This window comes from Nelumbo nucifera, chromosome 2 (genome assembly GCF_055504915.1).
Source record: "Nelumbo nucifera cultivar China Antique chromosome 2, China Antique-T2T, whole genome shotgun sequence".
Taxonomy (NCBI): Eukaryota; Viridiplantae; Streptophyta; class Magnoliopsida; order Proteales; family Nelumbonaceae; genus Nelumbo; species Nelumbo nucifera.
This window is the reverse complement of record NC_142650.1, coordinates 37,409,939-37,435,123: the sequence shown is the minus strand read 5'-3', so window position 1 is coordinate 37,435,123 and position 25,185 is coordinate 37,409,939. Positions and strand designations below refer to the sequence as shown.

At 36.7% G+C, this 25,185-nt stretch overlaps 1 protein-coding gene across 2 annotated transcripts; it reads left to right on the top strand.

The window, feature by feature from the left end:
* Positions 1 to 8,691: 8,691 nt before the first annotated feature.
* On the top strand, positions 8,692 to 25,185 carry LOC104599086 (binding protein). 2 transcript variants are annotated; one of them, XM_010261456.3, is made up of 8 exons: positions 8,692 to 8,908; positions 9,008 to 9,136; positions 9,508 to 9,623; positions 11,015 to 11,096; positions 15,826 to 15,885; positions 15,988 to 16,095; positions 17,130 to 17,175; positions 24,556 to 25,185. In XM_010261456.3, exons 1-8 carry the CDS (start codon positions 8,834 to 8,836, stop codon positions 24,765 to 24,767), a joined length of 828 nt encoding a protein of 275 aa, XP_010259758.1. In that variant the 5' UTR covers positions 8,692 to 8,833; the 3' UTR covers positions 24,768 to 25,185. The 2 variants fall into 2 exon arrangements, with proteins under 2 accessions (XP_010259758.1, XP_088755072.1); XM_088898946.1 differs by lacking the exon at positions 24,556 to 25,185 and adding an exon at positions 24,136 to 24,549.

Below are 25,185 nucleotides of genomic sequence, written 5' to 3'. Positions count from 1 at the left end.
TTGATTTTTAATTTTAGATAGTAAAATAAATAAAAAGAGAAACAACGTGGCAAACTTGGCATTAATGTTGACAACTTCTGATCTAAATGACTATGACAAGAGAAAAATGTTTTGATAATTTCTTAGACAAAGAAGGTGACGGTGGATAATCGTCGCTATGTTGCTAATTTCCTAGAGAAGTAATGGTTTTATTTTCTTTATATAATTATCGCTATATTGCCACTAACCATAAGAACTTTTTTTTTTTTTTTTGTTATTTGTAGAAGCCAAGAGAAAACTCTATCATAAAGTAAAAAGTAAAAGACAAATAATGCTTACCCTTACCCAACTATTGGAAGTGATTATCCACTCTTTAAATTATTTGTTTTTGTATATTATTAATAATTATTGATTAGAATAATTATCATCTAAACAGTTATTCTTCGAAGATATAATAATATTTGTACATTAGGGTTTTGAAAAAAATCTATATTTGATAATGTCACTTTTCCTTTGGTTTTATTTTAAATTATTTTTTATACTAATAATTTTTCTACATATATATTTTCACACTAGATACACATCAAGGTTCTAAATATCGATACAAGCCTAGAGGTGTAAAGTGGGCCGTGTCGGGCTGGCATGGCACGGCCCGTGGGTGGCCCACGCTAAAGGTGGGCCATGCCGTGCTGGTCCGCAGGCCATCATGGGTTGTGCCGCCCTCCCCGATTTAAATTTTGGAGGTTAGCCTAGCACGGTCCAAGCCCAGGCCTAGGCGGGCTCGTGTCGTGCTATGGGCCTGGGTCGGGCTGGGCTGTAGGTCGTGTCGGGCAGGGTCATAGGGCGGGCCTTGGGCCTGGGGCGAATTGGGATAGACTCATTGAATGGATTATTGTCATATCAGAGATTCAGGATCACTGGATCAGGATTCAGGAATCGGGGCAGCAAATGAATAATAAATTAATAACAAATTTATGATTACCCAATAACCCAAAGAATAAATAAATAAAAGTATAAAACAATTCAAATAGGAATTTAAGAATTTTATTTCATTTAAATTTGAATGAATAATGATACAAATTACAAATCATACAATTATACAAATATTGAAACTATGAAATATACAATTGTTGGATACTTCATAAACTTCATACTTGGATGAATGAAATATGAAAATGGAATAAATTAATAAAATATAAAAAATACAATATATAATTATAGACTATATAGACTATATAGTTACAAATTGAAAATACAAAATTACATTAATAGCAAATAAATTAAATAAAACAAAAACAAATTTTATAATAATTTGAAAAAATAAAAAATTGTGGGTTATTTGTTTAAATTTACAATTTAAACAAAATTTACATATACATTATGATGAAAGCATTCATACACACTTTCATCATTTGCTTCAGGTGAAAAACCAAATATCCGATGTATGTAGTATTGTAGTAGTCTGTAGTATCATGCCCTCCTTTGTCTTGTAATTGTAAAGTTGTAATCTATATTCTGCATCATGATTCATAATTGCATCTAGCCAACCTTGGTAGGTTGGTATAGTGGTAGTGTCGTAGTGTGGTACCTGTAGGTCCTGCACTAAAACAACTAAACAAGACTCCAATGGAACCATAGCTTGTAGACATCGAAGGGGTTAGTAGATCACGGATCACGTGCCACGGCGGGATTGACGGCGAGAAATGTTCTCCGAGAATCTGACTTCTCCCAAGTCCCAATATTTTTAAAATTTATTTTCCATTAATATTATTTCAAAATTTCATTTAAGTTGTGGGTTATTTCTTCTTCCTTCTCATGTGTGAGAAAATGTATGGTCAAATGACCAGTACCACCCTTGCTATAATAGCTAAAGTCTTTTTTACATTTTTGGCAAATTGCTCTTTTCCCCTTTGCCTCAACATCCTCTATTTTAAATATTCTCCAAATCGGACTACTAAACTTGGGGTTTTGGAAAGAGCTGGCCATTTTTTTTTAATTCTAAAAAATAAAATTAATTTAATTGGACTTACCCCGGAATCTCGGATTATCGGTTCAGAATCCCATATTCCCAACTTTATTTCAACGGTTAAAGCCTTTCAACGTGACAACGTCCAAGGCTCCAAGCCTCCCAAATTGCTAACTTGAAGAATCAGACAATCAACCAAACAGACTATGAGACTATTAGAGTTCACTCAGATTATAGAGAATGTATGAGAGACTAAGAGGAAGAGAATAAATAATAACTTAATAGGAGAATTATTGAATGTTGATTCACTGATTGTTGAATTGGTGTGATGAGAATGGTAGAGGATAGCTGGATAGGGCTAATGGGCTATTTATAGGAATTGAACATAATTCAATTACCCAAAATACCCAAAAAACTATCTCTTATTTAGTTGTTGGGGGGTTTTTTTGGTCATTGTAAAGTTACTTATAACTTTACCCAAAATGCCCCCCTAAACTAGTTGTTATATAGCTGTTGGGGGGCATTTATGTCATTTTTTCAACCCCCATAAGCAAAATACACAAATACCCCCCTAATATAGTTGTTTATAGCTGTTGGGGGGGGGGGTATTTCTATAAACCCCCCCAAAAAAGCTGAAACTAGCCGTTGGGCCCCTTGGGGGGGTATTTCTGTAAACCCCCCCAAAAAAGCTGAAACTAGTTGTTGGGCCCCTTGGGGGTGGCAACGACTATATTCCTGGGCAGGCCGAGCGTGGCTCGTTACGGGCCTGGCGGGCCGTGCCGGCCCATGGGCCTCGAACCCCCGGCCCAGCACGGCACAAACCTCCTTGTCGGGCTTGGCATGACCCGTTAGCCTTTGTGTCGTGTCGTGCCGGGCTGCAGGCAGCCCGACCCAATTTACACCTCTATACATGCCAATATGCTGGTAGAGCGTATCAGCCTGTATCGGTGCTTTTTTGTGTTTTATTTATTTTTTCAAAACCGGTTATGAGGGGTTGGTTTAAGTCCCAGCTACCCTTTGAACCATGGCCTGACCTGATACACCCCCTGTAGGGGCATATCGGGAAGGCCCTGATACGATACGTATCGACTGATACGGGCCAATACGTAACAATATTTTGAACCTTGATACACATGCAAATTATCAATACAACATTCTTAGGCTAAGTTTTGAAGGAATATAGATGCAAATATGTAGAGTACAAAAATTTGCATTTTGTGTTTTTTATATGTATTTGTACTTTATATATTTGTATTTATACTCTTTGCAAACTGAGCTTTTTTTTTTATAAGAATAAAGAAATCAAAAACAAAAGGAAGAAGAGGTTACACACAACGGGGGGTAGCACATCCCCAAATGTCAGCATAAGAAATACATTTTAAAGAAAAAGGAAGAGAAGCAAGAGAAGAAAGGTTGGAATGAGCACAGTTAGCAAGCCAATCAACGACCTGATTCCCCTCTCGGTAAGTGTGTTCGTATTCAACGACATCGTCCATCCTCTCGATCAATGTCCTGCAGCCTTCAATGATCATTTTCAGTCTCCATGGAGGGTCCACTTGGTTCTTCAAACTGTTAATAACTAACTTGGAGTCACCCTCAATGATGATGGATTTTCCGTTGAAGTTGAGAGCGAGATTGTGGGCTTCCTAGGCAGCCCACGCTTCAACAAGATTAATAGTCATAACACCTATTCCATAGGATTTGAAATCTAGAATCTGGCCAAAGTGGTTCCTGGCCACACAAGCAATGGTGCATCGATTGCAAACTGAGCTTTAGCCTTTAATGATGGCATTGATATGGGAAGAGACGTGTGCTTCATGTATCTGCTAATGAACCCAAACCCATTTGCTCAACTTTATGTGTTTTGTCCAAGAGATCCAAGTAGGAATGGATTTACATGGTGATTCCAGTAAATCAAAATCGGAGTCTTTCGATATCATGACACGTTATGGGATTCTTCCATTTCCATGAATTAGTTTTACTTTTAGTTTATGATGAGGGGTGATTTGGCCCGACCTACTAAATAGCGGACATGTGGATGTGACTTGATACTGGACAGTGACTCAATATTTCCTGCCACCTCAGTAGGCCAGGTCACCTCAGCCAGGACTGAGGTCTGAGTAGCTTGGGATGGCCCAACCTACCGAGGTGACACGTAGCGGACTTCTAGAAGCAAGCTATTTGTCTTTGAGCTCTTCGGGATCACGCCACACAACTGTAGGTCTTATCCTCATCCCACCTGGATTGGTTGGACACGATAAGCTTTATTGGCTAGCATGATATCCACCTCTCAGTGCAGAATGGACTCCTAATAGCGTGTGCCGAGGATCTCAGAGGTGTTTCACGAGACCCACGGTAGCTCATCTATATAAGGGCGCCTACCCCAGTGACCCAAGGTACGTGCGATTTACTACATTCTAGCTCTCTTACTCTCAAGCTTTTAACTTGCACACATTAAGATACTAACTTAAGCATCGGAGTGACTACGCCAAGTGAGCCACCCCGGGTTCTCTAAGTATTCCTTCCTTGTAGTTCGACTGGCTAGCTAAGCAATCGATGTTTGAGCTGCCCTCCAATTAGGAGCAACCAGATCCCGCACCATTAGTTTACAAAGCAAATTATCTTATATGCCAAATGCTAATATGTGAACTCTATGATATGAGAATGAAACACAACCCTCCCATGTATTAGTATGCATTTCCATTATCCCATCTGATCCAATGAAGGTTGAGGTTTCTCATTTGTCTTATGGAAAATTATGATTCCTAGGTAGGGGTGGATTCGGGCTGAGCCGAACTGAATAGCTAGCTATTCGAGCTCAGCTTGGCTCGGCAAGGCAATACGAGGCTCGAGCTCAAGCTCGATTTGAGTTAGAACCTTTAGCTCATGCTCGACTCGAGTCAAAAGCTCGTAAGCTTGAGTTTGGCTTGGCTCAAGCTCAAATTGAGAAAAATGTTTATAAAAATAAAAATATATATATAAAAAATCTTTTTTATTTGATATTTAAAAAATTAGGAATTATAATAATTAGTTATTGTTATATATAAAATTAAATATTATATATATAATATATTTATTATATATATTATTTTCTATAATTTTATTATTATTATTATTATATGTATGTATGTATGTATGCATGTATGTATGTAGCTATTCGAGCTTGGTTCGTGAGCCTCACGAGCCGAGTTCTATTAGGCTCGAGCTTGACTCGATTAATAAACGAGCCTATAAATTAGGCTTGAGTTCAGCTCAAAGCTCGACTGAAACCAAGCCGAACCAAGCTTTTCTCGAGCCTAGCTTGAATAACTCGTGAAGAACTCGACTTGTAGCCATCCCTATTCCTAGGTACTAGCTAGACTCATCTTATATTGCTCTACATGCTCAATTAGAACCTGCTACTAAAGTTGTTGGGAAGCCTGAATGTGGGACACAAATGCTGAACACTATTGACCAAAGGACCCCTGGCTCTTCCTTGCAATCCCTACGATAAATTCTTCCTCGATACTCTCAAGTGTTTCTAGGCCACGGGAAAGAATACTCTTGTTAGCTAAATCTGTCTTTCAAGGAACTGGTCTCAAGATTTTAATGAAGGTTGTAGGCAAGAGGGTACTTTCCTCTATTCTCTCTACTTGGTACCCCCACCTTTTCAGGGAAGAAAACCATGCCTTTTCTCATTTTTCACTGAAGGTTGTACATAGATTCCCTACTTTTCCTTCCTTTCCATACCTTTTCCTTCAAACCAAACAAGTCAATGTATAGGGATGAACAAGGGTAGGGCTTAATAAATATGCATAACTACAAGGACGTCTTGGTATACCAATATATAGGGATGAACAAGTGGGTAAATCAATATATAGGGGGTGAGTAAATGGGTAGGATGTACTTGAAACCAAATAAGAAATAAAAACGTTTATTTATTTTTTCATTGACTATTATTTTGGGAAATCATCTAAAACCTCCGCCTTAATTTACAGATAGGCTGCGTTTGGGAACGATGCAAATGGAGTGTAAATCCCGGCACTCTGGCTCACTTTTGCCTATGTTTGGCAACATTACATTTATGCATTGACAAATGATAGATCAATGCATATTTACATTGATAATAAGATGTGAAAGTACATCAATAAAAAAAGAAGTAAATTTGCATTCAAGTGGGCTTTTGATAAAAAAAAGAATAATCTTTACTGGAATTCAAGTTTGCATCCATTACAACTAAAAGTCTGTTTGGTAAGAAGGTAAATTTGTTAGTGCAAAACTAACCCAATTTTGCAATTTATGTGAGCCGTTTTACACTACATATTTGCATTCACACTTATTTGCATCGTTTCCAAATGCAACCACAATGTCTTAAACTTTTTCTCACTTTTTATGCCTTGGGCTATATTTGGTTTGTAGGAAAGAGGGAGAAAAGAGGAAACATTCTTCCCTTTATTGAGTTGTGAGATGGGATGATAACAAAAAGAAATATTCCAATTCTCAATTTTTTTTGATAGTGGGATGACCACACCATTTTGGTATGAATAAATAAATAAATAAACAAACAAACAAATAAATAAATAAAATAAAGGAACTCAGTTAATCTTGGACAATATATGACAACCCAACAACATTCCAAGGAAGAAGGAACCAAAAAATAATAGTGGTTTTGTCAAGGATTAAAGTATCAGTATCGAGTATTGTATCGGATAACTCGAATACGGATACGAATATGCTTTGAAAACGCATGGATATAAACGAAAAACATGAAAACACTTGGATACACTAGGAAAATGAATATTAATTCCATAAATATATTACTAACAATAGGTTTAATGTCAAAATAGCAACAAATAATATATAAATATATAAGAATTAGATATTTTGGTGGTGTATATGAAAAAATATATATCAATTAATATAGCAGAATGAATAGATATAATACAATTCTATTGATATGCATCAATCAAGATTCCAAAAGACATGTTATATAGATTTTTACAAATTAATATGTGCACAAAGCCATTATTATCTTATTTTATATTAAAGTCCAAGGCATAAAACATATGCAACTATTATATTTCAATTATTATATCAGTTTTTCTATCTTACTACCTAGAATTTTTATCATTAACAAAAATGTAAACTAAAAATTAGTTCTCAAAATTTTGGTAAACAATTGTAAACAATAAATATGTTATTATAGAATGCAAACCAAAATATTAATTGATTATTTATAAAAATATATAATCCTAACTTAAATATTTCAAATCTATTTAAATTTCAAAGATACATATTATATGAAAATTCATAAATTTTAATTACTACAATAATTATTTTATTATTAATATTTTTATTTTTATAATTTATAAAATATATATCATGTGCAAACTTATAAATTTTAAGTATTAAAATAATTATTTTTTACTAATATTTTTAAATTTATTTAAATTAAAAATAAACTTTTTGATATAAATGTGGATTTGATAGATTATTTATTCCATTGATTTATAAAATATTAATTTTAAATATTATTCCCTTTTAATTTATAAGTGAAATTGTTGAAGATAAATGCATATTGATTGTTGGGTTTTGATGTAGATCTGTGTAATAAAAGTTAATGTATAGTTGGCTAGATGCATCTCTCTTGGACGCTAGGCGAGTTGGCCGTTGGGGTCTTACGTTCAAGTCAAGCTAATAGCAAATTTTATATTGAACTCACGCGCTTTGACGCTTGTTGTCAAACTGAGGTTTGAGGTTCGACACGATAGCATATTGGACCGATATGATCCAGTTGTAACGTATCCCATGCCGGTATCGCATGACCCGATACTGATAAGATACACCCAATACTTACTTTAGCAGTTGCAGCTACAATGCTGCAGAACATCCCAACACCTTTTGCCCTTTAATCAGTAATCACTGAGCTTGTGCACCAGCCACAATTTACAAGGGAAAGACAATACTTCGTTGGCTCATCATACAAGAAAAGAAAGAGCAAAAGCAATTGTACGTCTCTTTTGCCTTTTATTTTTTTATCTAAAAACCGCCAATTGTCCAATCATCCAACTTGAAGCATCTGATTACTGCTAACGCCATCCATATCCCTGGTGATAAATATGAATGGAATATGCAAGATTGCCCCATGATCTCCTACTGAAAACAGAAGAAAAAACAAAAAAGATAAGTTATCTGCATATACATGAGATTTTTCATTTGAATCTTGTTATTATTGTTGTTGTTATTGTTCATAATTACCTCCCGGAGAGAAAGCTCAGCCAGCTTCCAAGCAGCCTCTCTCTCTCTACAACTTCTCTCCCCTCTCTTCTATCTACCTCTGCATCTCCCTCTCCTTCATGATCCTATCAGCAGGCCTGGATGTCTGCATCGAGGGCCTCCTTCAGCTCCTGCCCGAACTTGTCCACCACATCTTTGATTCTGAAAGACATGTCTATGCGGAAATCACATACCTGTACTGCTTCTCTCTCTCTCTCTCTCGCTCGTTCTTACTTCATTGTATGGAGTATGGACAATGGACTGCAAAATTTGAATTCATGTCTATTTCTGATAATCACCCGCCAGTGACCAAACCAGTAGTTGTAACCTTCAGATCAAGCACTCTGGATCTGCTAATTTCCTATACCCTAAGTCTGTTGCTGGATTTCCAATGAAACTGCACCATCTGTCCTCTGAAAGTGTGAAGTAACTTGAATGCGACGTTTGGATTTTGGAAGGCATTTGTAATTTGAATTGAGGGCAATCTCGGGAATCCCTAAAATATAAACCTTGTTCGAACCGGTGGGGCCTTTTCCTTTCGCGATTCTTCTCCACTCCAGCATCCAGTTCTCCTTTACCCTCTGAACTATTTACACAGAAAAGGAGAAGAAAACGAAAATTGAGGAAGAAAGAATGTTGAGATCTTTCTACCATGGAATCGCCCAACAACAGAAAAGGAGATTTCTACTTCACCAGTTGTTTACTCGGGTAGTTTCCTCAGTTTCCGAAAAAAACAATACACTCTCTTTATTTCTTTCTGCCATTGTTTATTTACTCCTGCTTATATTTGCTATTCATATTCTGCAGAGGGAGATTCACAGCAGAAATAAAAAGGCAATGGAGTTCGTGGCAAAAGGATGGAATGCTTTACAGGAAGTTGATAGAGTCATCGACTACACCGAACCTAACGACCCTCGTCTTTTCCCTCTTATGAGAGTAAGATTTCTTATGGAAAATTATACCCATTTATTTTTTCATGTAATTTGGTTCATTTTCCCTTTATTTATACGAGCTTATTTTAGCTCTATTGTTTTCTTTTTTCCTTTTGTAATGTATTTTTTATTTTATATTTGCTTGTGAAATGCAAAATACATTCAAACTTGTACTCATTCACGTACATAAATTGATGCAGATGTGCCAATTATAAATATGTAAGTAATCTTAAATAGATAAGTACTTATGCATGCTTATGTTTGTTCGAACTTATTTTTGTTATTATTACTACTTGAGGTTTCTGGCTTTATTTGTGCTTACAGTTTACAGTATTTCTTGGGTCAATATCGTGACATTTTGTATGTCAACATCAGACTGCAAAGGAGAATTTCGAATTGGCATTGGAAGCTGATAATTCAAATGTCCATGCAAGATATTGGCTGGCCAGACTTCATCTCAAATATCATGTCCCTGGGGCCTGTAAAGCCTTGTAAGGATAACTCTTTCCTCCAGTGTCGAGTGTTCTTTGCTTCCTTTTGTTGTTGTTGCTCCCTATCATGGTCTATAGTCTGAATATTATCACTACTTGAAATTTCCATGGACATCTAGATCTTCATTGGATAAAAAATATGGTGGTTATTTGCAATTTTAGTAAATTTTTACATGTAGTAGTGGGGGAGTTTGGATCAATTTATGAAGTGAACCATGTCATTGATGTTATGATATCGTGAAGCTTTTAGACTTGGGAGATTAATTTATATGCTACTTGGAATAAAGTAGAATGTATGCTATATTCTGTTAGGCAAAAATGTAAGTGACAATACATCAAGATTTGTAGTACTAGAAACCTACAGAACTCTAACTTCTCTCTGCATGTGTGTGTGTATGTGTGTGTGATCGTCTATCTAATTGTGGACCATCACCATGCTTCTTTTGTATTGTACTGCACTATTCATTTTAATAAATTTTACAACTAAAAATAAAGAAAATATTTCTTTTGAGAATAGATAAAGTAAGATTGTATTTGTCAACTAAATCAGCACCCATGTACAACAATAGACTGTACATTGGGGAATTTACAAAAAGATTACTGCAAAAGCCTTTGATTAATTACAAAATAAAAATCCTCTGCCAGAAAACTTATCAAATGGCATTCCTTTAAATAAGGAATTTGAGGCCAGCCAAGATAACAGCAACCTTTGACTTTCCCTTCAACTGCTATTTCGTCACTTGCTTCTTCTAAAAAATTTAACTGTTTCTTTGACCCCAGATAGCCCCCCAAAACAGCTACCATCCCACATTACTTTGCCACCCCTGCCCAACCTATTAAGATGCCATACCTCCAGAATTGCAACATAGACTTGGGGAAGCAGGTTTGAACCATAAAATTGTCTAACACTCTTTTCCAAATGGATGCCACAAAATTACAATGTAGGAACAGAAGATTTGCTGTTTCCATACAACTATTTCATACATTGCATGCTGGATTATCCACTGCCACACTCCACTTCATAAGGTTTTCAGTTGTGACTTGTGAGGCATTTTTCCAATGCTGCCACCCACAGCAGGAATCTAATCTTTGAGGGAACTATCTTGCACCACACTTTAGAGAAAATATTTACCCGGAATGGTTGAGTATTTATAATAGATATGCAATGTTTCTGTAGATTTTCTACTCCTGCAAATTTACTGTTTGTCAATTTGGTTCTTATGGAGTCCTTCATTTTAGTAATAAGTTTATGATAATTTCTGTGGGCTTGTAATGCCACAAATCTTGATTTATTGTCACTTTTGCTTCCCCCGAGGCCTTTCATTCATATTCAGCAGTTCAATTGAATAAATTTTCAATCTCTTAAATATTCCTTTTTCTCATTTTAATAGAGGAGTTGCTTTATTAGTGGAAGCTGCAGATATGGGTGATCCAGATGCACAATATGAACTGGGTTGTCGTCTAAGAGTTGAGGTTAGGCTCTTATACGTTGACTGATACTGTGACTTTTTATTGCTGCCTTTTCTACACAAAGAATGTGGTTTTTACCAATTTAGAATTTCTTGAAATTTAGAGGAGACCCATTCTACTCTGTCCTTTAAATATGCTTTCATTGTTCAAGACCTTCTTGTGTCTTTTTTTGTCCTTGTGCTTTAAGAGCTCTGAATATATCTCAACTTCTTATTGAAATTTATACTTGGTGACTCTCGATCAATTAATTATGGCTGATGTTTTCAGATATTACAGGTTAACTGAGGCATTTCATTTGCCTGAAAGTCTAAAAAACATAGCACTATAACATATGATTATTATTTTCTGTCATAATTATCCAATTTGTTTTCATTCGCTAAGGCTAATTTGCATGAACTATAAATTGAACTTAAAAGTAAATAGAAGTATAGAACTATAAAAATTTTGATGTCAAGATTTTCTTTTTTTCTCCCTTAAATCTGTCGACATATTCATGAAGAACAGCTCTTAGTTGAGTATTGAAAATGCATGTGGAGACATAATCTACCTTTTTTTCCTCTGAAGAGGTAAAGTATGGCATTTGTATTAGTGATGCTGCACCCAGGAAAGTGGCCCAAAAACTTACCAGAGGGAAAGTTCACTTTCCATGGGCCCTACACTTCCCTGCAAAAGAATGTGGGGACTTACTGGCAAACGAACGGGCCTTATGTGTTTCCAAGGTCTTATTAGAATAGAGATGATGGGTGGAGAAGGGCTTGTTTTCTAGAGTCTATTGGAGTGCAAAGTTTAAAATGTTGGTCTTCCAAATATAGGAACCGTGTCAGAAATGTCAGAAATATTGTAAAAATTATAGACATGGTGGAAACATTGCAAAATATACAAAAATGTAGAATGATATTTTATGAAATGATAAAGGAGGTGTAGACACACCTTTTTAATTCATCATCTTGTTCCAAATCATTAAACAAAACTAAGAAACTAAGGTTATAGACAAAATAATATGCTGTGATGTTGTCCTGTAAACCTTAAGATTCACAACTACATGATAAAATTAGTTCAAGCATTTTTTTGACAAAAAGTAACAAGAGTTTCATTAGATAAAGAGGTGGTACATGAGAAGATGTACAACAAACATGGAAATCCCCAAAATCTTACACAGGGAGCAGCCTATCACTATATAATACATCCAAAAAGCACCAAATTTGGCTAGGCCATCTGTAATGGGATTTAGCTCCCTTGGAATCCCGGTCAAGTTTGCATTTAAGCACTTCAGAGAGTCCCTAGCTTCTGCCAGAAAATGGCTCAATCTCCATGGGCCACCCTCCTTGTCCCTTAGCCAGTTTATGGTATTTGCTGAGTTGCCTGCAATGGTTAAGCTCTGAAAACCCAGGTTTCTCACTATTCTAATTCCTGTAAGTCAAGCAAAAGTTTAACTCATAGAAAATGCAAATGATTCTAGTAGATCAACCAAATAATCTATTACACAAACAGAAACCAATATTTAACTTTATACTCGAAATGAATATCGAGCTGGATCGAAGTGGTTATCATGTACATCAGGTGGATAATCACATTGCTAGGCAGGTAATAACATTGCTACTCTAGATATCTACAATATTTTCACCAAGTTATATTATAATACTATCTATTGTACTCCACATAGTGCTGGTAGTGTTCATTGGGGAATATGTCGATTCTAGTAAAACTTCATGTCACTACCACGGAAATGGAAATATGTTGGAGTATGACCTCAATGAATCCAAAATTTTATCTCAAGGGCTGGAATTGGAAGTTTAAGAGATTTAAGTAATGTGATTGGTTGGCCCTTCATGTGTAAGAAAAGCCCTTTGAGGATTTTTTACATCATCAGAAAATGTATGGGGCCTAACTTCTTTATGAACATCTCATTCTCAATTCCACCTTAGTTGGGAAAAAAAAACATATTTCATGGGTAAAAGAGGATTTGCAAGATCAAGCACACGTATAGACTCTTCCATTCCATTACAGTGTTAATTCTGCTTTGGCTTAGTTACCTTTTTCTGGTGTTTTTTTATTTCTTTCTAATTCTAAAAAAAGTTGAATCAAGTGTTCCCTTGAATCATTCATTTAATAGTTAAAAGTCAGGAAAAATGAGTTTACCTCTCCCTAATTTCTTTGTACTCTTTTTTATTAATGAAAATTCTCTTTTATTGACAAAAAGTAAGGAAAAATGAGTTTACCTCTCCCTAATTTCTTTGCATGGGCCATTGCTTGGTAGAATGGTAAAACCTCAGGCTGGAAAGTGTGAGAGGATTTGTTCAAATCTGAGAGCATTTACTTTGTGCAAAAGTGTCAAAGTTTAGGCCCATATCCAGTCTACCCCTCCCAAGACTTTGGCCGAGACTGGCCTTTGAAATATATGTTTTCTTTGAAATTGCATGTACAGTGATTTAAAAGGCATGCCTCAGGTGTGCCTAGGTGCATAAAGACGTGCATTTCAAGGTATGCACATATGCCTTGCCCCAACCTAGGAGCAGCCTCTTGGAAAAGGCATGCACCTTGAGCCTCAGCCCAGGCTTGCACCTTTGTTTACATAGTGGCTGGGCCTGGTTCTTTGCTCCTGGACCCCAACCAAGCCCCATGAGGCAGGCCCAAAAGGTCCATAAGAGAGTCCTAAATTTTTGGCCTATATAGTACCCTCTCATCTGTTGTTTTCTCATCCTTCTTGGTACAAGGCATTCTTCATCAAACAACATTTAATTTTTAATCATAAAATATAATGAACTGCAACTAAAATCACAAAACTAATCTCTTTATATATAAGCCAAAAATTTAGGATCCCCGCATGGATTTGTTTGGGCTTGCCTCAAGGATCCTTTACAGAGGTGGAGGGATGATCTTAGATTTAGGAATACAAGTTATTTAACATCACATTAGCTACCTAAAGTAATGTAATTGGGAAACAAATAAACAGATTGAAAGTTTGACATGCTTGAATATGTTTTATATGTCATGTTTGATTTTACTTTTACATTTTTAACATCAACCTCTACTTTCAAAAGTTGGCCTTATCTATTGCTTCTGGAGTAAAATTGGCAGAAATTTTAACATTGCCTTTTTACCTTATAGATCATCATAACTAACCATCACTTCACTGCAGGCTAGGCTGATCATTTGTATGCAATTATGCATGGGAATATTTAAATGACTCCAACAACCACATTGATTTTCTTTTGAATTTTGGGGTTTCGTTCAGATTTGCAGGGTAGGTAATAAGAAAAGATTTAGAATAAATTATATATGTGAACTAAGGAAAGAGAAAAGAGAAAACATGGAAAAAGTAAAAGAATTAAGAAGTGCATACTCCTTACCCAAAAACTTAAGGATGTGAACATTAGGCTAGACCTAAGGGATGAGATATTTCAGAAGTATCTAAAGGGAAGTTCACACTCAAGTCCTTCACATTATCCTTTTTAGGAGAATAAAGGATGGAAAATGGCTTATTCTGGTCGTATTTGGAGTAGACAAGTCCGTGCTGTTGAGGAATTCATGTGGTTAGTTTTCTTGATAAGGTGCTTACCCTGGATAATCTGAATAATGGGGAATTGCAGTTCCATGACTATTGTCTCTCTCCAAATTTACTGAAGTGCGAGTGCACCATTTTTTTCTCGTTTGTTCTTGCACTTCCCTTTTTCTTTTGTTGGCTCTTTCAGATCCCCCCTCTCCCTGGATTCTGTGATGTAGGAAGAGTCCTCTCTTGACTCTCTATTTAAGATGGTAGAAATAGTGCTGTTTGATGGTCCTTTTGACCAGACCCTTTATTTTCAACTGCTCAGTTGATTGAGATGCTGAATTGCAGATTGCAGAAAGCTTTGTTGTAGTTGGTCTAATGTTTTGGTGGAGGGGTTATATTGCATACCTACTTTTGGCTTTTATAACAATAACATCATCATCATCAACAACAACAACAATAAAAGAAATAAGAAGATAGAAGTAGCAATGTAGCACAGAGGAAAATGGTAAAGAGGAGAAGAAGATTGGATTCAAAAATTTCTTGTCCTACCGGGAGATTTTCTTAGGTTTCATTCAATATTTCAGGGAAATCATTTGGAAAAATCAATTCTAAATTTAATCATCCTTGATAATTCTTATATCATCCCATATCCAGTGTGACATCTAGATTTCTTTTCTAACATTTAATACATGGAAACATTACTTTGCTTTGCCATCATCATCAATGCTTATCCATGAGGTTTTCTTCCCTTTGTGGCCTTGGTTACTAGGTCAGAAAAGTGTTTAACCAGTCTAGAACAAACACCATAAATCTGGTAGGCAGGATCGTGTTCCATCTTGTCATTGTATCAAGAATTGACACCCCTTTTTTGATAGCAGAAAAAAACTTCATAATGGAAAAAAGGAAAATGAATTGAGAATTGACACCCTTGATAGTTTAATATTCTTTTATGTTTTTTTGGACTATAAGCCTAATGGTTTACATCTTCACAATAATGTTGTGTTTTTCTATGCTGTTCTTTTCCTTGCATAGATCAATCTCACATGGCTTTGAGCTTAGATTTCTTAATTTGGATTTGTTGGTACAAAAGTATGTAGTTTGCATGTTTGTTATGTTTAGATAATCAGCATGTGTTCTATTTTTGGTTCCTAATTATGTTGGTGAATCAGATGCCTTTTGTAATTATGACTGATGCCATTATGTTGTTCTTTGATCCTGTTTTGGGATTTTGGAGGATAGAATGAGAATGTTCAATCAGATCAACAGGCTTTCTATTATCTGGAGAAAGCTGTTGACCAGGTATATTTTCCATGCACTATATGTTTATGTTATTGATGGAGACTGCATTTCACATGCATAATATTTCGATCTTATTGTTCACTGGAGTTTGCTTTGTTCTAGTTGCATCCAGGTGCGTTGTACCTTCTAGGTGCTGTATATTTGACAGGGGACTGTGTAAAGAAAGATATTGCTTCTGCATTGTGGTGTTTTCATAGAGCATCAGAGAAGGTAATAGTGGCTATGCTAATGTTAATTGTTCTGCAGTTAAACAACTGAATTCAAACATAAAGCTTTATTATCATTACTATTACCATCACTATGACTAAATGTACAAAGTAACTACAACCTGAGCAAGTTGAAGATATTTCATTGAAATACAAGCAATACGTAATTAACCGAATGCAATATTTCTATAGGCCTTTTGGCATGACCATTTTTGTGGAAATTGATTGACTTATTAAGATGCTTTATGTACTATAATATATATTATTGAACTGGAGGCATCTGATGGCAATTTTGTAGTGGAAGATAGAGAATTACTTGAGGAGGCTTGGGCACAAATGACCATTATTTTGGTGGGCTACAAGAAGATAGCTTAGCTTTCCACTTGAGTTACTAGATTTGCTTGCAGACTGAGGTTGTTAGAAAAAAGTTTGATGCATGTTCAATTGACACTTTCAAGTGGGACAAGGCCATTTTGATGCATCTTCTGATTTTTTGCTCTCAAATTTGCTTTTCTTTTTTCTCTTAGAAAAAGGTTTGACACACTTGCTGGCAAGTGCACAATAAGTCTATATATCACATAGCATTGTATATTGAACTTGCTCTTTCTCAAAGTATTTAATGGTTCTTCTTTAGCATATCTTGAAGTCTTGAACTATATATCAACTTGGTCAACTGATCTTTATTACCACATATTGCATTCTTTTGGCTGGTAAGAAAAATAAATGTATTTCGATAAAAAGAAAAAGCACTACTCTGAGGTTCACAAGTAATTCAATAAGACAGATTTGGACATATGAGATTGCCTGGGAGATGCCAGGAGGTAATTCACACCGCCAACATATAGCCACTTGTGTTGTTCTTTACTTTTGTTAGTCTGTTCTTAAAATTCAGCAATTTAAACTTGATTTATATGGATGCTGGTCTCTTAATAAAATATGTTAAAGAATTAATTTAGGAATAAAGTCATTTGGATTAGTTCTCAAGTGGTGTGCATTATTATGGAAGCTATATTAACTTTTTCTTCAATCTGTTTTCAGGGGCATGCTGGTGCAGCAATAGCATATGGATCACTGCTTTTACAAGGTAAGTAATTTCCAACTTGTGATCTATCCACTTTATCAATTTTTTCTTATTTTCAATTTCTACAGGGTCATAAGCTCTCCTCAACATTTTCTCTTAATCAGGTTTTTCTTGGTGTCCGGCTTCCCTTTTAGCTATATATTGTAATCTGCTTCTTTGGGAGCTTATGAAAACCTTGTCTAATGATGATGTAGAGAAGTTCTCTAGGTTGGTCATTCATCCTTTGTAATGCCAGGGAGAATAGGGGAAGAGATAAACAAGCCTTTCATTTTGATAATATGGATTAAAAAAAGAGCCAAAAGTCCCTTTACAGATCTGCCCTTTTTCTTTATATAGGCTAATAACCAATAAGCTTGACCCCCTACAATCTGCTACAGTAACCTGTGAATAGTGCTACTACAGGGCGAACCATGTGATCTCTGTTGCTGGCTTTCCTAGCCATTTCAACAAGACCCTCTGGTACCGATTTCCCCAATGGGATTGAACCTCCTTAACACCTAGGATGTCTTCAATAATTTCAAGTGGTTTCTTTGGCAGCTGCTCTAGTCCAGATACTACAACTTCATCTCCATCAAATCCTTCATAAGAAGACAAATGTGCTACATTAAAGATTGGACTGATTTGCAAGTGATCTAGTTGATCTATAACGTAGGCATTATTGCTGATCTTCTTCAGTATTTTGGATGGCCCAAACTTCTTCGAATTCAACTTGCTGTATTTTCCCCTTTGAAATCTTTCTTTTCTCAGATACACCAATACTGTATCTCCCTCTTAAAAAACTCCTTTAAGCAATTATGAGAGTCAACAGCTTCTTTATAGAGCTCATTGGTCTACTTTATGGATTCATGCACCTGCTTGTGAATCTTCTTTGTGTGTTCATCAAAAGCCTCGCCATCTTCACTCACCCGAGCCTCTTGCGGTAATGGAACAAGATCCAAAACATGTTGTGACTTGTGGTTTATACCCATAGGCAGCCTCAAACAGTATCATCTTAATGGTACAATTAACTGAGTTATTATAAGCAAACTCAGCTTGGTGGAGGACCTGATCCCATATCTTCACATGTTATCCCACAATACTCCTTAGCATATTATCCAAACTTCTGTTAACAATCTCTGCTTGCCTATCAGTTTGGGGATGGCACATGCTGGACTATTTCAATTGAATTCCCAAATGCATCCAAAGTGATCTCCAAAAGTGACAAACAAACTTCACATCATGGTCAGAAACTATAGACGTTGGCATCCCATGCAATTGCACACAACTAGGGGTAATCATTTTAGGTCGGCCCGGCCTGGCCCAGAAATTCTGGGCTTGGGCCTGGTTTTGTGTTTAGGCCCGGCCCGGGCCTAATACTTCAAGCCTGGCCTGGGCCCAGTGCAGCCCCACATATATTTAAACATACACATTTTATGTATAATGTATATATATATATATATATGTACATGTGTTATATTATATTATATATTTTATATAAAAATATTATAATATGACATGTATAATTTATATTATATATAATATCTTATAATATATAATATATGAAGCAAATTTATATGCATGTCATATGCCATCTATTATAAAATATTATATGTGTAATATTTTATATAAAAGACAGGCCCAGAATTAGGCCCAGCCCGGCCCAGGTCTGTGTAGGCTTAGGGTTGGGCTTATGTTTCAGGCCTGGAACCCCGGGCGTGGGCCTTGGCTATAACCTTATCATAAGTGCATAGCCCAGCCCAGCCTGGCCCATGATCATCTCTACCCACAACTTCATTGAAGAACAAATCTGCTACATGAGTAGCATCAATTGTCTTAGAACATGGGATAAAGTGTGCCATCTTCAAAAATTGATCAACTACAACAAAAACCAAGTCATGCCTCCTTTCTGTCTTCAGCAATCCTAACACAAAATCCATGCTTAGATGTAGCCATTGGTGATTCCGGCACTAGTAGCGGCATGTACAGACCTGTATTTTGTGATTGTCCTTTAGCCAATTGACAAGCTCAACATCTCACTAATCTTTCCAAGTCTCGGTACATATGTGGCCAGAAATAGCGATCAGTCACCATAGCCATAGTCTTATCTCTATTGACCTCCTAACCCTCCTCCATGCATCTCTCTTATGATTTATTCTCATAGTGACCCTATGGCAATGCATAGTTGATTTTCCTTAAATAAATAATCTTCAACCATAACAAATGGAGAATCCTTCCTGCTGGTTGGTTCATCCAATTCCTTCAATATGCGGCTGAAAAAAGTATTATTGCTGTATTGTGTTATCAATTCTTCAAATCCAACTACTTGTGCCTTCAAACTTGACAACAGAACAGATCTTCAGCTCAAAGCATCAGCTACCACATTTTATTTACCTAACTTGTGCCTCAAAGAGAGAGAAATCTTGCAGATAAGAAACTCCACTTGGCATTTTTAGGAATGAGCTTCAACTTTGATATCTAAGGGCCTGATTACCAGAATACACCACAAACTCTTGGTGTAATAGGTGCCACCAATGCTGTAAAGCTCTTACCAAAGCATAGAACTCCAAGTCATATGTAGAGTATCTTGTCTTACATTTTGATAACTTCTCACTAAAATAAGCTATTGATCTGCCCTCTTGGCTGATCGTACCAATTCCTACGTGAGAAGCATCACATTCCACAACAAAGACTTTTTCAAAATCTAGTAATACGAGGACAGGAACTTTTAGTATTCTCTGCTTGAGTAATGGGGTTCTTAATGTTGCTGAAATTTCAAATAAACCTCCTATAGAAAGAGACCAATCCATGGAAACTATGTATATCTCCAAGAGATTGTGGTTAGGCCATTCAATAAGCCTTCACCTTTTCAGGATCTGGTTGGATAAAATTCTTGACCTCTACATCTGATCCAACATATCATCTAATCTGGGAATGGGAAACCAGTCTTCACAGTGATTTTGTTGATTACGCGTTGTCCACACACATCCTCCATGAGGCCTTCTTTGGTGTAAGCAATGTTGGGATTGCACATGGGCTTTTGCTTTTGTGAATCAACCTCTTTGCAATCAGGTCTTTCACTTTTCTCTTCACTTCAGGGTTCAGCCCTATGAGCAGGGTGGTATGCAATAGGCAGGAAGATTTGGCAATGCTGCATCCAGTACTAAATCCATAGCATGTTGCACATTGCATAATGGAGGTAGACCCCTTGATAACTCCCCTTTAACAAGCTCATCAAATTGTTGTAGTAATGGCTGCACTTCCTTGGGGATTTTTATCAACTCTTCCAACTGATTTGCCATAGAACTCCTACCAACCAGCATATACATCACACCTAACTTCTTTCATTCCTCCTCAAATTTACAGGCTGAAAGGTAACCTGCAACCTTGCAGTCCTTAGAAGGATTTGTAGCTTCCTCCTTCATAGTATGTAAAGTGATCTTCTTCCCATCCTTCAAGTGCAAGTATTGGCTTCCGTATGATTCTCCATTTTGTGATCATATAACTAAGGTCTTCCCAAAAGTATATGACAAACATCCATAGGAGCCATTTATCAAAAAAAAAAAAACATCCATAGGAGCCACATCACACCATGCTTCATCATCATATTTATTGCCGAAAGTAAATCTTACAAGGCAACGTGAAGTAATAGGAAACTACATATCTTTTTGAAACCAAGAGACCTTGTAAGGTTGTTGATGTTTCTCTGTAGTTAGCAGTAGCTTTTGTGCAACATCCTTGGAGATATTTGCATTACTCCTTCCATCCAAAATCAGATTTCTCACCTTTCTGCCACAAGTGACACGTGTATGGAATATGCTTCAACAACACCAATCCTCCTCTTCTTCACTCTTGGGGGATGTTAGCACCCTTCTCACCACCAAACTCTCACATTGGGAAGGAAATACAGCCACTCCTTCCTCTTCATCTTCATAGTCATCATACACTGGCTCCACAAGCTTATTTTCTTCATTGTCTCTTTCAACAAGTTTAACTCTTTGCTGCGGACATGCGTAAGAGGTGTGTCCCCTTTCCCCACATGTAAAACAGTGTATTGAGGGCATCCTAACATCCTTGGATGGTCCAGCACCTGCATGACCAATTGCTGGTCTGAAAACTTCTTTTCCTTTCTCGCTTCTATCCATACCTTCATGGAAGCAGCGGTACATGTCCCTTTAATAATCAGCAGGCAGAACTGTTTCCTCATCTTCCTCTTCATGTCTTCCCACGATCTGATTATTCAACAGTTGTCTCCCAATCCAAATAATCCTTAGCACTTGACAACCCATAAAATTCAGGCACTTCTACTTACTCCTCTCATATTCAAGTCCAAAGCACTTACCAGTCTTTCCTCTAAACTCCCATGACCTGGTTCATCTCTCCCTTGAAGATTATGAAAAAGGATTAATAGCCTCTGATAGTTGGATCCTTCATATTCCTCCTGGTCACATTCCGGACACTAGCAGGCTAATGGTTGCCCTCTGGTACCTCCATTTGGGCCTCCGCACGTTGCTACTTTTGCAGTGCTTGCACTTGACTGATGTAGGGAAAGTAGGGTGAGATAGATTTAGAGAGTGAAGATGGTCAAAACAAGGAACAGATTGAAAGGGCTTATCAAGCCCTTTCAATTTGATAATATGGATTGAAAATAAGCCAAAATATACTTCACAAATATGCCCTTTTTCTTTATATAGGCTAATAAACAAGAATCTTGCCTTGCAAGTCGTATTAAAGAAACTTGCAGTCCAAGCCACAAACTAACAACAAAAGGCAACAAAACATTTAAGCTAATGAATTTAGAAAAAGACCCTCATAGAAAACGGAAATAACAAAAGACCCCTTAGCTATCTGCTACAGTAACCCGTAAAAAGTGCTACTACATACTACGGCTGTGTTGTCCTTCATGCTCCTACACCACTTTGCCTGGATGGCATCTTCCTTTTTAGCCACACCAAACAATTGCATGTCTAGGCCAAGACCATCCATTATATGGGAAACTTTCTGGATTGACCATCTGGTCAGCATCCATCCAAGTCAGTTAGCCATGTTGAACAATTGCAGTCCAAACCAGCCATAGGATAGGAGGCCCTATGATTGACCATCTGATCAGCATCACTCATGTCAGTTGTATAATGCTTTATCGAACAATTACATGTTTTTAATCCAAGACCAACCATAGATAGTAGACCCTCTGAACTGACTATTTGATCTATGCCCCAATGTTTTAAAAGCGCAAGGCGCAAGGGCCAATTTGTGCCCGAGGCGAGAGGCACAAGGTGTTTTGAAGCAAGGCTCAAAAAAAAAACAAAAAAATGCTAAAAAATAAAAAGTCAAAAAATGCAAAAAATTAAAAATATTAAACATAATATTAATAAGAAATATATACTTAATTTTTAAAATTAATGATTTTAAAAACCTATTATCTAAAATTAAAATACATAAACATAACATGTAAAGCATATTCAAATGAAAATTTAAAAATAAAATCAAACATATAAAACATTTTCAAGCATGTACAGTCCACAATCTCTTTTTTCTTCAATTGCATTACTTCAAGTAGCTAATGTGATGTAAAACATATTACATTCCTAATTCTATGAGTCGCCTTTGTGCCATGCCTCCTCGAGGCAAGCCCAAACCAGTCCATATTAGGGTCTTAAATCCTTAATTCTCATACAAAATTAATGATTTTATAATTTTATTTGCCTTTTAAGAAGATATTTTATTAAGATGAATGAATGAACAACATTAGCAAATAGGGGGTTTTCGGAGCCCCTGGCCCAGTCACTAGGTTCAAAAAAAAGCAAAAAAGCATACAATTTTCAAAAGGCGCACTCTTGGGCCAAGGCGCAAGGTGCATCAGGCGTGCACCTTTTGAAAGTTCTGCACCTAGGGCATGGGTGAGGCACCTACCCAAAGATGCGCCTTGCCTGTGCGCCTTTTAAATCACTGCTATGTCCATCCATGTACCATAGATAGTAGACCCTCTGAACTGATTATTTGATCTATGTCCATCCATGTTTTTTTCTTTGATAATTGAAAAATAATTTCATTAAACAAGAAGAATAAAGCTTTACAGGCATCCCTTGAAGAGGCACAAGATGCAGCCTTGAGCCTCCCCTAAGCATTACAAGCAATCGGAAATAAAGATTACAAAGCTGCCCAAAATGGCTTATCCCTAGAGGACCCCTGTTTAGCAAGGGAATCAGCAAAGGGATTTGCCTCCCTATCCACCCTCTGGAATCTACACGTTACGTGTCTTGTTAAGCATTTAATTTTTTTTTGTGAGATCCCTATATCTCCAAACAACTGAGTCTGGATTTGACAGCCTGCCCACAATCACTTTAGAATCCCCTTCAATTAATAAGTTCACCACTCCTAGTTACTTAGCGATCTGAATCCCTTGTACTGCATCCAACAACTCAGCTCTTGTGGAATCCCCTATCCCCACTGGGCCTGAGAATAAAGATATGATGTTGCCATTCTCATTCCTCAGGACCACTCCTATGCGAGATGGTCCTGATTTACTTTGAATACTTCCGTCAAAATTCAATTTAATTACCCCTTCCGGAGGAGTTACCTAAACTGTTACAGCTCTGTTTTTCCCAACTGAAGTGTGTGTCACTGCAGCCCAATTCCTCCAAATGCCATCAAAAGAGAGATTTGAAATAAGCCAAGGATTTTAGCCAATGAATAGTCCTAGTTAAAATACAATCCTTCACTCTGTAAAGGATCTCTCCTTATCTTGGAAAATTCTGGCATTTCTTTCTTCCCAAATTGTCCATAAGGTGGCTGCTCTGAAACATCTCCACATACTGCTCCCTCTTATTGTTGGGCAAGCAAAAGTTGACGGAGAAAACATCTCCACATCTGTGTCCGTCCATAATTCTGTGTACCGGATACTTTCCCTTGTAGTGCCAACCTTGAAGTCTCAGGGTTACAGTTAAAATAAATGCCAGAAATTGGTTTTCTTTTGTTGTGTATCAGGTGCTACTGGAATGAAACTGACCACAATAGGAGTGTGAAATGTCAAACACGTGGAGTACTTGGGCTGCTAATTGCCATGTGAAAGATTGCTGGCTTGCATAAATCTATTTGCTAGACAAATTTTCTGGATACAAGCAAACCCTTCATAGGCTACTATTTACTGGACAATGATACAGATAACATAGGCTAAAAATTGTTCTAAGGAGCAAGTTGAGTCATTTTCATTTGAATGGCCAGAAACTGTATGCCAAGTGGTTTTCAATGAATTTATAAATTGGATGGTTAGTACCATCCAGCACGTTGGTCTGTGGTCTCAGATTCTTGGGTTTCAACTATATATTGTTTACTATAAAAAAAAACTATATATTGTTCTTGTCATAAGATTGTGATATTTCCGAATGGCACATTTACATGATGCAGGTGCTAAAATCCCAGTAGCCCTAACAAAATTTAATTCAAGAGGGGGTATCTCTACTAAAAAAGCAAAACAACATGTGGAAAGCCCCATGGAGGACCCAGTAGAGATGGCAAGGAAGCAGTTCGAAATAGCTGCAAAGGCTGGATGTGGTCTTGGATTGCAATGGTTGAAAAGACTTGAGGAGGAGGAGGAGAAGCTTCAGATTGTTGCATAAAGTGTAGAAGCGCAATTGATAGACATCAAACTTCATAAATATCAAACCTACATCTTGTAATGCTTCAGTCACTGCTTTCATGGATGTGGCTCAGGATGTAAAATTTGTTGTAAAGCTGTCATAGAATCAGACATATCAATACATGAATAAATGGTCCTTGGGATAAGCTTATAGAAAGATCGGAATATAGTCTAGTCATGCTTATCCAACAATGCCAATGTTCCTGTATGAATCTTTTATTCTTTTAATAGGGAGGACATTAACCTTCCCAGACTTATGAATCCATTAAGGACCATGCTCAGCTGATGTCAAACTGTGAATATTTTGGTTTATTTTCCACCCCATGATGGAGTCAGATAGTGAGGATGCTGTACTGTTTTCTGAATATTGCTATGTGATCTTTTCAATTCCATGTAAA

Coding starts and splice junctions, on each gene's coding strand:
- LOC104599086 (XM_010261456.3), top strand. CDS start 8,834: ATGTTGAGATCTTTCTACCATGGAATCGCCCAACAACAGAAAAGGAGA. Junction 9,137..9,507: donor GTCTTTTCCCTCTTATGAGA/GTAAGATTTCTT, acceptor TGTCAACATCAG/ACTGCAAAGGAGAATTTCGA. Junction 16,096..17,129: donor TTCATAGAGCATCAGAGAAG/GTAATAGTGGCT, acceptor ATCTGTTTTCAG/GGGCATGCTGGTGCAGCAAT.